The 13,924-nt window shown below is 42.5% G+C and overlaps 1 protein-coding gene across 1 annotated transcript; it reads left to right on the top strand.

Annotated features, from left to right (window-relative positions):
* Positions 1-274: 274 nt before the first annotated feature.
* PET100 (PET100 cytochrome c oxidase chaperone) lies at positions 275-12,733 on the top strand. Its single transcript, XM_077471583.1, has 3 exons — positions 275-436; positions 5,627-5,713; positions 12,632-12,733. The coding sequence occupies exons 1-3, from the start codon at positions 410-412 to the stop codon at positions 12,731-12,733; spliced, it is 216 nt and encodes a 71-aa protein (XP_077327709.1). The 5' UTR covers positions 275-409.
* Positions 12,734-13,924: the final 1,191 nt, after the last annotated feature.

Genomic DNA, 13,924 nt, shown 5'->3' on the forward strand with positions numbered 1-13,924 from the left:
AGCACTGTATTGGAGACCACCATAATTACACACTGCCTCAGGCCTGTCACTATCATCATACATAGGTGTATATTTATATGTATTTGGCTATGTGGTTAGTCATGAAGACGGCAGCACTGTCTGCTCTACACTCAGGGGAATCTCTTCACTACTTTCTCATCTCCCTCATGTGTCACACCACATTACAGTATATAGCACTGAGAAGAAGGAAACGAGACAATTATTCGTGAAAGTTCCCTAAAACGACACTTTATTCGTGCTGCGCATGCGCATTACTCTCATGCTGCGGGACCCGTGACAAGTTGAAGACGCGCGCACGTACAGCCAGGACGCAGGACAGAGCTCGACACACGCTGTAGCCAATAAACATTGAAGAGGCGTGGCCGGGCCCTGGAACGTAGTAGCAGAAATGGGGGTCAAGCTGGAGGTTTTTAGGGTAACTATCGGAAAGCACAAGGGGGGGGGGGCAGTGACGTCACTCCTGATCATTGTGGGGGGGTTCCACTTTCTGAGTTGTGACGATGACCTTGATTAACCTTTCACCTGTCACGTGTGTGCTGTCCCGTATAATAACACTATATCGTGTATGTTGTATGTATGCCCATCCAGACTCGGTGCACAGCAGTAGGCCCTTGTTATAACACACAGTGACTGTTGCTTGTGCTGACGGTGTGTGGACATTGGTTTGAGGGTTCCATTGCTGACCCATGTTTAACCACTTCAGCCTTGGAAGGTTTTACCCCCTTCCTGACCAGAGCACTTCTTACAATTCGGCACTGCGTTGCTTTAACTGGTAATTGTCGTTCAATGCCGTACCCAAACAAGATCTTTTTATCCCCACAAATAGAGCTTTCTTTTGGTGGTATTTGATCACCTCTGCGTTTTGTATTTGTTGCGCTATACACAAAATAAGAGCGTCAATTTTGACTTTTTTAAAAAAAAAAATTGCTATAATATTCCCAAAAAATGTTTTTAAAAAACGAATTTCTTCATCAGTTTAGGCCGTTATGTATTCTACATAATTTTGGTAAAGAAAAATTGCAATAAGCGTATATTGTTTGGTTTGCGCAAAAGTTTTATAGCGTCTACAAACTATGGGATAGAGTTATGGCATTTTTGTTTTTTATATATATATATATATATATATATATATATATATATATATAAATTTTACTAGTAATGACAGTGATCTGAGGTTTTTAGCAGCTTTGCGGCAGACAGATCGGACCCTTGACACAATTATTTGGGGACCACTGACATTTTATACAGTGATCAGTGCTATAAAAATGCACTGATTTACTGTGTAAATGTCACTGGTAGAGAGGGGGTTAACACAAGGGGGCAATCAAGGGGTTAAATGTGTGCCCCCCTCAGTGTGATCTAACTGTGTGGAGATAGGACTGAGTAGGAGTGGAGACATCTTTTATATTCTAAAGCTCTGCGTAAAAATGTTGGCACTATATAAATCCTGTACAATAATAATTTCGCTGTTCCTACATAGTAGGAACAAATGACGTCTCCTTTCCTCTGACAGCACAGGGATTTGTTTTTAAACACACAAATCCCCATGCTGGCGCTCGTGCACACGACCGTTGGCCATGCGCATCGGGTCCCCAGCCGTTCAGCGGGCACGCGCCCTCTGGCAGCCCTTAAAGAAACTATATATATATATATATATATATATATATATATATATATATATATACACACACACACACATACACACTGAGGGTTTCGTGCAGCGGTGCCATTGTGCTGCAATAAATGTACATGAGCCAGTAGGGAATCGGTTACTAACAACCAGGCCACTTTTTGGGATACTGCATTGCTTTAACTGACAATTGCGCGGTTGTGCGACATTGTACCCAAATAAAATTGACGTCTTTTTTTCCCCCATGAATAGAGCTTTCTTTTGGTGGTATTTGATCCCCTCTGCAGTTCTTATTTTTTGCGCTATAAACAAAGACTGACAATTTAGAAAAAAAAAAAAAATGTATTTTTAATTTTTTGCTATAATCTCTAAATCAAAACAAAAATTCATCATTTTGGGGCAAGATGTATTCTTCTATGTGTTTTTGGTAAAACAAAACAAAAAAAATCACAATAAGCGAATATTGATTGGTTTGCGCAAAAGTTATAGCATTTACAAAATTATGGCTATATTTATGGCATTTTTATTATTATTATTATAAAAAAAATTTCTTTACTAGTAATGGCGGAAATCCGCGATTATTAGTGGGATTGCGGCGGCCGCGTTTGACACTTTTTTTTTTTTGGACCAGGGACATTATTACAGTGACCAGAGCTAAAAAATAGCCACTGATTACTGCTTAAATGGCACTGGCAGGGAAGGGGTTAACACAACGGGTTAAGTGTTCCCTGGGAGGTGTTTCTAACTGTAGGGGGAGGGGACTGACAGGGAATAAAGCGAGTTTCATTCTTCCTGATCACTAGGGATGAGTTCAGGCGTGTTCGCATGCTCCACGTGCAGAGCCCGCCAGGAAGTCGGCGTAGCGCTGCGCTAATCACAGGCAGTGAGACATTACCCGATCTCTGCAGCCGCGCATCGGAGAAATGCCTGTGATTAGCGCAGTGCTGCGTGACATCCTGGCGGGCTCTGCGCGTGGACCATGTGAACACACCTAAACTCATCCTTACTGATCACTAGGATCAGACAATCACTCTTTACTTCCCTGCCAGAAGGAGTATCTGTCTGTTTACATTGACAGATCCCCCTTCTGGCTCTCTGTGGAGTGATCGCGTGTGGCCCTCGGACATCGCGGGCGCCAGCCACACACATCAGGTCCGGCGTTGTGTGCCCCTTATAGCCCTTAAAGCGGCCACCGTACAGCTACGGTGATTCGCACAGGAGAGCCAACCTGCCGCCATATAACAACGGCAGCTGATCGGCATGTAGTTAACTGACAATTGCGAGGTTGTGTGACACTGTTCACAAATAAAATTTATGTCCTTTTTTCCCCACAAATAGAGCTCTCTTTTGTTAGTATTTGATCACCTCTGAGGTTTTTATTTTTTGTGCTATAAATGCCCGACAAAAAAAAGCAATATATTTTACTTTTCTGCTGTAAAACGCATCCAATAAAAAAAAAAAATCAAGATTCTTCATCAAATTAGGCCAATATGTATTCTGCTACATGTTTTGGAAACACAAATCCCAATAAGTGTATGTTGATTGATTTGCACAAAAGTTATAGCGTCTACAAACCATGGGATATTTTTATGGAATTTTTTTTTTTTTTATACTAGTAATGGTGGCAATCAGCGTCTTATATCGGGATTGCGGCAGACAAATCAGACACTTTTTTTTTGGGGACCAGTAACGCTAATGCAGTGATCAGTGTTAAAACTATGCATCGCCACTGTACAAATGACACTGGCTGTGAAGGGGTTAATATCAGGGGCAATTAAAGGGTTAAATGTGTGCCTAAAATATGCTTGGTTACTGTGTAGGATGCGCTTGTACTATGGGAAGGCAGAGATCCGTGCTCCTGCTTAGCAGAAACACAGGATCACTACCTTCCTTACTGACAGAAAGGCAGTCTGCCTTGTTTACATACCTTGTGTCCCGAATGATCGGCGGGTCCTGGTGGACATCGAGTCAGCCAGGCCCACTGATTGGCACGCCCACTGGAGGTGTGGGATCACATACCAATACAAGATCCTGCACAAGAGATCCACCTTGCTGCCATTACAGTATAAGGTTGGTAATTGGTTAAAAATTTGGTTTTATTATCACTTTGAAAATCAGTCCATGAGCTCCAGTAATGGCTTTGTTCAAAGGTGATGTCATCAGTCTACTGCAGGCAGCAGGAGGCATTTCCCCAGTCTTCTCTCTCCCAGTAATCAGACGGCAACATTGCCGCTTTGTAGTAAGTCGCAAGATGAGAGGCTGCCGCAGGGGCTGTTCCGTGTCAGACATTCATGAACTGTACAGGCACCTGGATTTACAGAATGGTGTCATCTCTAAGCCAGCATCTCAGTTCAGGAAGTAGATGGTGACCCTGGATGATGAGATGTCCTTATGGAGAGAAAAGCAGATTATGGCAATTATCTAGAGCAGCAGTGCATGGTAACCAATCAGCTTCTACCTTTTGGCTTGTTCAGTTAAATGTGAAAGCTAGAAGCTGATTGGTTTCCATGCACAGCTGCTCTGGTTTTGGTACATTGCCCTCTATGAATGCCTCTTATAACCATTTGACCCCTGGAAGATTTACCCCCTTTGTGACCAGGCAATTTTTTGTGATACAACACTGTGGTACTTTGACAGTTTCGCAGTTATGCGACACTGTACCCAAATAAAACGAATGCAATTTTTTTTCCCCACAAATAGAGCTTTCTTTTGGTGGTATTTGATCACCACTGCGTTTTTTTATTTTTTGCGATATAAACAAAAAAATAGACTGTAATAAACAATATTTTTTACTTTCTGCTATAAAACATATCCATTTACAAAATGTCAAAATCTAATTTCTTCATCAATTTAGGCCAATATGTATTCTGCTACATTTTTTTTGGTTAAAAAAAAAAAAAAATCCCAATAAGCAAACATAGCACCTACTAACTATGTGATATGTTTTTGGAATAAAAAGAGCTGTCAGATCAGAGCTGTGCCTTGTTTACATAAGCAGATCTGCGTTCTGTATGTTTTACCGACGATCGATGGGTGCTGGCAGACATCCAGTGCCCTGGCACCCACAAATTGGCTTCTGCTGTTCGTAATCACAGCAGAAGCAGCCCACCGACGCGTGCACGCCACCTGCAGGGGGAAGTGCAGAAGTATGTATATTAACATGCTTCCGCACTGGACGGCCGACCTGTAGCAGTAAATATGCTATAGGGTGGTCTGGAACTGGTTAAGGACTACACCAGTAGAATTGCCTTTGAAGTTTTTAGATTTAATAATGTTAGTTTGATTTTCTAATCATTTATGGGGTCATATCCATGTTTGTTTTGGACTGCAGTGACAAGAAAATTTGAAGGATCAGGATAGAAAATTTTTCTTGAATGAATTTCTAACTGTATGGTTTGTTCAGGAGATTACATTTACTGATAAATTTAAATGTTAAAAATAGAGGGAGAGGAAGGGAAGGTAATGTGGGGGGGGGGGGGGGGGGGTATATATTATTTTTTTATTTTTGTTGAAATTATGTATATAGTTTAGACATAGTGGGTTGACAGAATAGATCCTTGTTTTGGGCTATATCATATCAATAGTGGTGTTTTTTTGTTTGTTTTTTGCTTATGTGAAAGGAAGAGGACTAGGGATAAACTGATTTAGGATGGGGTCTCTCTTTCTTTCTTTTTTTTTGTTTGTTTTGTTTTATATTAGAAAATTATCTTTGTGTTTATGGATATTACAATTTCTTCTATGTGTATGCTAATACTGTGTATATGTGATTGTATTTAAACCTTCCCCTTGTTTGGGGATAATTATTATTGCACCTCAATTTAATAAAGATATAAAAAATAAAATAAAAATTAAAATGTTATTAACCATCCAAATTTGAACATTTCTCTAGTCATCAAGTGTCCTGAGAATTTTCAATAATATACACTAAACATTCTTCCTTTTGTAGTCTTGACTTTCTTATATCTTACCTCCTAGATGATGCTCTATCTCTCGTTCCCAGTGACAATGTTTTGGATCTCAAATCAACCAGAATATTTTGAAGAATACATTGTGAAGCGAAAGGTATGAATTATGAAGATTGTTTTCTATACATTTTAAGGCCGAGATTAAAAAAAAAAAATGTATTATTGTATTGAATAACTAGGAAGCTATGAGTGTTGAAGAGGGGCTTTAGCTCACTTTGAGGAGATACCCTCTAACTTCCCGTAGTATCTACTCTAAAGGGAACTGAATAGGACATTGGTTGCAAAGAAAGACCTGACAATACTTTTAACCTGTCCACACTCCCACCAATAGAAACAATAAAGTTTTGGCATGATATGTATTTATAATAATAACTCTACATATCTTTCTAGTTATCGGTACTGGAAATTATTAGAAATGTTAACTATTCTAGAGTCCATTCCCTAGCACAGCCCTCTCCCTCCCTGCACGTCATAGCTAAGGATGAGCTCCGGGGTGTTCGCATCAGCCCATGTGCAGAGCCCGCCAGGAAGTCGGCACTGCCCTGCGCTAATCACAGGCAGTGAGACATTTCCCGATCACTGCAGCCGCGCATTGGGAAAATGTCTCACTGCTTGTGATCAGCGCAGTGCCAACTTCCTGGCGGGCTCTGCACGTGGGCTGTGCGAACATGCCGGAGCTCATCCTTGGTCATAGCCCTCTCCTCTTCTGGAAATGTCTATTTACTCTAGGCAGGCCCAGCTCCTCTATCTCTCACCTCCCTACATAACCTTTTATGTAGCTGGCAGAGGAAGAGGGAAGAGTAATACTATGGAGCATGGGTGCTCAGCCTGTGGCCCTCCAGCTGTTGCTGAACTACAAGACCCATCATGTCTCTGCCTTTGAGAGTCATGCTTGTAACTGTCAGCCTTACAATGCGTTATGGGACTTGTAGTTCTGTAACAGCTGGAGGGCCACAGGTTGAGCACCCATGCCATAGAACGTCGATTGATTGACAGCTCTGAGTCTGCGTGGGACTGCTGACATCGCATCAAACATGGTGGCACCCAGCAATAGTCTCAGGGCTTTTGGATGTCTACGCACAGGTAAATGGCATGCATAAAATATGTTAAAGAAGAATTCTAAGTATAGATATTTTCTACATAGTCACATTATTCCAGCTTGGAGCGGTGTAAATATGTATATACCACACCTGGCCAATGCCCCTGGAAGCTGGAAATCTCTGAAGTAAACACCACTACCCCAGTGATCTCTGCTTGCTTCCAGGTCCTGTGCTTAGCAGCTGGCCTGATGCATTCCTAACACAGGAGGTGGACCCCTCAGCACAGATACTATTCAGAGAATGCTTTGCATTTTCGTAATCAATGCAGAGCGCTATCTGACTGGATTTTTCCACCTTGTCCAAACTCGCATGCCCAGACGTGCACTGATATTTTTAAGAGAAATTCAGACAAAGGGGGAATCTTTCAGGGTACTGCTTAAGCACAATTAGCATTTCTAGGCTTTCTCTATACCAGAGGTGTCCAACTCGATTTCATTGCAGGCCACATCAGCAATATGGTTGCCCTATCTGTAAGATTATATAAATGTATCTATTCTTTATACATATGATTTTGATTATTACTGCTTTTAGTAATAACTTAACCCTTAAGCTGTAAAGGGCGGGTGCAGACCGTCACAGAGCCCACACGCATTCCTGTAGCAGATGATGTAGGTCTGAAAGGGAAGGTTGCACAACGCTGGTATCATCCACAAGAAACTTTATTGGAGACTACTTAGACAGAACATGGTGTTTTGTGATGGTGTTCTGCCTGAGCAATCTCCAATAAAGTTTCTTGTGGATGATACCAGCGGTGTGCGACCCTCCTTTTCAACTGGCATAGAATTGTATTATTTTCATAATAATTATAAGCAGATGTCCAGAGCCCCCCCCCCCCTTTCCCTTACATTAGATGAGACGTCATGAGCCTCTCACCATCAGAAGTCAAGAATCCTCCACCCTCCCTTACATCACAGTGAACACCCTTGTAATGCTACCAGGAAGAAACTGGGTGGGGGGTGGTGCTGGGAAGCTGAAAGTGCAGGGTCTGAAGGAGGACCAGAGGCGGGCTAAAGTCAGCTGCTGATTGTGCTGAATACTGACACCAGGGGAGGTGGAGACAAGAGGGTGCTGCACCTGCAAAGAGAGGTGCAGGATCTGTAGAAGGGGTTCTGTCCTCCCCCTGCTGCCGACTGCTGAAGTGAGGGGGGGGCAGAGATGAGCCCTTCTGTGGCTGCACGGTGAAGTGCAGGAGTTCTGTCCACTTGGTTGCCAACTGCTTAGACAAAGTGTGGGGGAGTAGAGGTAAGGGTGGTGACGCAGCTGCCAGAGAGGTATGAAGGCCTAATGAAATGGCCTGGAGGGCCTTGTTTGACACATGTGCTCTTTCCCATAACAGATCTTCACTTTTTGAGTGCTTTTCCACTTTAATGTACATGGTTTTGGAATGGCATGTCCCACAATCTCCTACATGTGTAATGGTCGTGATTTCCACAAATGTTCGGCTATATAGTGTGTGTTTTATCCCTTACTTTAGCTTTGTTTTGTCCAAGCCTGAACCTTCAGCTTGATGGTCCACATTAGAGCTAGGTTGTTCATGTATTAGCTGCCTGACCTCTCACATTCTCAGCTTCTGAGTGTGTATGACCGCATCAGATGACTGAGATCTTTGATTATCTAGATTCCTGGTCATTTGTGAACACTCATGGAAACCATGTAAGTATAATTCTATTTTTACCAATAATCTTTGTTAGTCTGAAGACAGAGGCAGATGAAATCAAAACTATTTGCAGCCACCCAGCTAATGCAGATTGTCATAGAGAAAGAAGCAGGTCATTTTGTAATCTGTTAAATTTTCTCCCATTAAACAGTGGGGCACAAGGCCAACCATGCTACTCCACCTGGAGGATACACAACCACACCCTGACACTTCCTACATAACTATATAGAGCACGTAGGTTTCACCCAGCTGGATATTCTGCTAAATAAACAATAGCCTTTTATATTTGAATAGAAAAAAAAAATCCTGACCTGTTGCACAAAGACCTTTGGAGGATCTTTTGTGCAGTAGATGGGGGAATTATCTTCTCTTAATCATATCGTAGAAGAGACAGGCTGAGTATTCATAGACCCTGAGTTCTAACCTTATAAGTTCAGGTAAATAGACACTGGCAAGGTTTTGAGGACACCTCCTGGGTGGTTCCCTTATAACCATACCCCACTCCGTGAGTCTTTTTTTTTGGGCTGGTGTCTTAGGGTCATGGACCTCTTTTCCCCTTGCTGAGTTTAACTAGTTTATTATTTTATCTTCAGATTCTTCAATCAACTCTTGGTGTAACCTCAGTAAAACCTTGGGAGTCATACCCAGACCCCACCCCGTGGACAATACCTGTAAAGTTGCTTTGGGCACTGGTTCCTACACAGGCGCTCACTTGGGCACTTTGTGCAACCCTTGCAGTTTATAGAAAAATGATCTCTTCTCCCCAGAGTAGGGGAGAAAAAAACAGAAAGGCTCCAAGTGGCACTGCTTAATAAGAAGAATACATTTATTTATTCAAATTATCATCTAAAAACATGGTGCTGCTACCAGCCACCATTGGAGAAACAGATGGAAAAATTGCTGCTTGGCAATGCAGGGTATTGCACGCTAGCTGTGTCATTGACACACGCAAACCATAGACCTATTCGAAAAACATATAACAATTCGCCCGGACGACCAATTCAGTTTTAACAGGGGGACACCTCCTCTGCAAAAGATTGTATGGGAATCTAACACAGTCTGTCTAGGAGGTGTACCTAAGTGTCAACCCCTTGGAGGCTTGAGCTGGAGGGGAGGTTGATGGGAGATCCAAATCAGCAGGGGCTGGAAGAATGTCTCAGGTTTAGATAGTATATCCCAGTGTATAGAAGAACAGAAAGTTCTTATCCGTCTAATTACTGAGTACCCGATAAGCCCATGTGCCTTGTTGTCAGTATTGATATGGACTTTGGTATATGCTGAATAGTGTTCAATAAATTTGAGAGCACTATATCAAAGCCTTTCTGGCAATGCAAAAATGCAGAGTGGCTGATAGCAAATCCTCAAAAAAGGTCTCGATAATTTTAAAGCGGAGGTCCACCCTAAAGTGTACCTTCCGCTCATCAGAACCCTCCCCCCCTCCGGCGCCACAATTGGCACCTTTCAGGGGGGAGGGGGGTGCAGATACCTGTACAGTACAGGTATCTGCACCCACTTCCGGGATAGCTCTCTGCGGAAAGGGGCGTAGATTACACCCCTTTCCGCAAGTGCCCCGCTGCCTGCTGGGAAACACACAGATCCCAGAGGCAGCAGGGACCGTCCTTATTGCGCAGCACGACTCGCGCATGCGCAGTAGGGAACTGGGAAATGAAGCCGAAAGGCTCCATTTCCTGATTCCCATACCCAAGATGGCGGCGGCAGCACCCGAGAGACGCACTAGACAGGTAAGTGTCCCGGCGGACTCCCACTTTAAGTCTCTTATTCTGTAACTATGATGAAGGGTCATGGGTGGATGGCATACAGGGATGGATGGAAGTGCCGCGGATCTATCATTGATAGATCAAGGAGAAAAGAGATATTGAGTGTAATCGGATTTCATGTAGAAACCAGTCTGTGATGATTCACAATCGGGTTACAAGATCATGATACCAGTGGGTTGATGTAGTACTTTACCCTTCCGTGGATACTATCAGTTATTTCTCCTTTAGTACATGCTTGGCATCTGGTGTTTCCCAGGGAAATGTATGTTACACTCCGTATCGATCCTTTCTTGTGCTACCCAAGAAGTAGTCCTATCCTAGTAGAGTGGGATGGATGTCTCCGGTTGCTGCAACTTCTCTCACCAGTCCCGATATCGCCACATGAAGGTTAACTTGGCCAATGACCAAGGAGACATGTATGGTCCCTCTCCGATCTGGAGGAATCCTCTCGTATGTTCACAAAAACTACAGGGGATGAGGCTGTGGCGTCAGGGCGATTATGACGCTAACGTGTTTCGCTGTGCATTGACGTTGCGTAGCTTCATCTGGACACCCTTATAGTTTACCTCAGGGTGCAATACAGGTCCAGGGCTGTAGTCTATCCCTTTGAATTCCAGACTCTGAAGACCCCTTCGGGGGTATGCCCACCTCCCAATACAGGCAGTGGTGGGGGGATTTCTCCTGCATCTATAGGAAGTGATGGTTAATTTCTCCACTGGCAACATAGATAAAAGCAAATACACATTTATATTACAGTGAAGGAGTTTAGAACTTCTGACAATGTGTGTTTTTTTTGTTTCTCAATTTCTCAATATACAAAACACTGAACGGGTTCTACTGATTTACACACCAAAACTGTGTCACTGGCAGCCTCTTTATTATAACGGAAGTCACGTGACCGGCCTGAAGATTGCTCTAAAACTGTATTTACAAGCTTTGTTTTCATAAAACATTTACCCTGTGTGTTAGGATTGGTTATAATAGAGGGGCTGCCAGTAACAATTGCTAATCTTTTATTTATACTATTTGCGGCGGGGGGAGGAGACAAAGACACAGAGCTGACAGGGAGGGAGGAGGAGAGGAGAGATGGGGATGACAGAGGGACGTAAGGCTGACCACTGTAGTTAGGGCTCAGCAGCCTTGATTATCGATTATAGTTGTCAGCTCAAAGACGGCGACACAGGAAGTGGCAGGGTCAGCCAGGTTTTTTTCAGTTTAGAGAGGGGCAGATTAGACAGCACAAGCACAATAAAGCATATACAGTTGTGCTCATAAATTTACATAACCTGGCATAACTAACTTATGGTGAGTGTTTGACTGAAGCCATTTCTTATCAATTGACTGCGTTTACTCTTTTAAATAATAATCACAACAGAAACTACACAAATGACTCTGATCAAAAGTTTACATACCCTGGGGGTTTTGGCCTGATAACATGCACACAAGTTGACACAAAGGGGTTTGAATGGTTATTAAAGGTAACCATCCTCACCCTCACATAAAAGGTCAATGAGTTTGTGAACTCCTGACAGACCCTTGCATCTTTCATCCAGTGCTGCACTGACATTTCTTGATTCTGAGTCATGGGGAAAGCAAAATAATTGTGAAAAGGATCTGCGGGAAAAGGTAGTTGAACTGTATAAAACAGGAAAGGGATATAAAAAGATATCCAAGGAATTGAGAATGCCAATCAGTGTTCAAACTCTAATCAAGAAATGGAAAATGAGGGGTTCTGTTGAAACCAAACCATGGTCAGGTAGACCAACTACAATTTCAGCCACAAATGTCCCAGGAAAATGGTTTGGGATGCACAGAAAAAACACAAATAATTTCAGGTGAAATACAGGACTCTCTGAAAACATGTGGTGTGGCTGTTTCAAGATGCACAATAAGGAGGCACTTGAAGAAAGATGGGCTGCATGGGTGAGTCGCCAGAAGAAAGCCATTGCTACACAAATGCCACAAAGTATCCCACTTACAATACGGCAAACGGCACAGAGACAAGCCACAAACCTTCTGGCACAAAGTCATTTGGAGTGATGAGACCAAAATTAAGCTTTTTGGACATAACCATAAACGCTACATTTGGATAGGAGTCAACAAGGCCCATGATGAAAGGTACAGAGGTGGATCGCTGATGTTTTGGGGATGTGTGAGGTACAAAGGCACAGGAAATTTGGTCAAAATTGTTGCCAAGATGAATGCAGTGTTATCAAAAAATACTGAAGGAACATTTACATTCATCAGTCAGGAAGCTGAACATGGGAATTACTTGGACATTCCAACAGGACAATGATCCAAAACACAAGGCCAAGTCCACCTGTCATTGGCTACAGCAGAATAAAGTGAAGGTTCTGGAGTGGCCATCTCTGTCTCCTGACCTCAATATCATTGAGCCACTCTGAGTAGATCTCAAATGTGCAGTTCATGCAAGACAGCCCAAGACTATACAGGAACTGGAGGCTTTTTACCAAGAGGAGAGGGCAGCTTTACCACCTGAGAAGATAAAGAGCCTCATCCACAAATACTGCAAAAGACTTCAAGCTGTCATTGGTATTAAAGGGGGTAATACACGGTATTAAGAACTGGGGTATGTAAACTTTTGATCAGGGTAATTTGGATAATTTCTGTTGCCATTATGATTTAAAAAGAGTAAACACAGTTGATTGATAATAAATGGCTTCAGCCAAACACTAACCATGAATGAAAGAAATGTTTTTGTGTTATCATTCATATTCTCTGAAGAATGGCCAAGAAATCATAAATTCTGCCAGGGTATGTAAACTTATGAGCACAACTGTATAGTTTTGGTGTGTGCATCAGTAGTTTCTTTTATATTTTTTATGTATTGGGAATGTTTGGAAGTGACAATTATGGAAGTTTATTTAAGATGGACTGGGATAAAATATGTCAGTGGCTTGTTTTATTTTTGGAATTAATATTTGTATTGATGTTCCTGCCTTTCTTTATCATTGACAAAATTCCTGATTCTTGTGTTAGCATCAGAGGCAAAGGAAGTGAGAATAAATCTCCTCAATGGGATCACATACAGAAATAGAAACCTGACAAAAACAAGAAGGGTCCATTTACACTGTTGCATTGAAGTAATGCGTGTTGCATACATCAGCGCGTTGTGGTGCCATTCATTTTCCATGAACATGCATTGCAGCACACTACCATGTGTTATGAGGCACTGTGTTATAAAAAAAAAGTCTAACTTTTTGACATTTTGGTACATTCATTTGAACGCAGTGCTCATTAGTGCATGCAGTAAGCATGTTTAGACCCCTTTCACGCTGAGGCACTTAAAAGACTGCCCATAAACCGCCGGGCCATTTTGCGGTGCTCTTCAATCACTTTTGAGGCGCTAGCAGTGCACTTTTTTTCAAGGTCAGGTGACAACGTGTTTGTGAACCTAAATATGTAAAGCACTGCCAGTCCCTCTATCATAGTTGGGCATAGCATACTGTATAAGTATTTTTATGAGAACAAGGCTTGTAAATACAGATTTAGAGTGATTTTTCAGGCTGGTCACGTGACTTGCTGCCACTGTACAGCTCCGAAACAGGGTTACTGCAGGAAGGGCCAAGATCTCCCTCTGACGTCAGCTGGGGAGGTCAGTATCCCTGGAAACTGGCCTGAGAGTCACATGACCGGCCTGAAGATCGGACTAAATTGGTATTTACAAGCCTCGTTTTTATAAAAGACTACAGTGTGCTATGCCTAATTATAATAGAGGGGCTGGCGGTGACCATATATAAAATTGTATTTTT

The sequence above is a fragment of the Lithobates pipiens genome, unplaced genomic scaffold (assembly GCF_037356315.1).
Source record: "Lithobates pipiens isolate NorthernLeopardFrog02 unplaced genomic scaffold, aLitPip1_a1.2 Scaffold_8, whole genome shotgun sequence".
Taxonomy (NCBI): domain Eukaryota; kingdom Metazoa; phylum Chordata; class Amphibia; order Anura; family Ranidae; genus Lithobates; species Lithobates pipiens.

Excerpts from the sequence above, each read along its gene's own strand:
- PET100 (XM_077471583.1), top strand. The coding sequence starts at position 410 with ATGGGGGTCAAGCTGGAGGTTTTTAGG. Across the intron at positions 437-5,626 it reads TCAAGCTGGAGGTTTTTAGG|ATGATGCTCTATCTCTCGTT; the intron begins GTAACTATCGGA and ends CTTACCTCCTAG. Across the intron at positions 5,714-12,631 it reads AATACATTGTGAAGCGAAAG|AGGGCAGCTTTACCACCTGA; the intron begins GTATGAATTATG and ends TACCAAGAGGAG.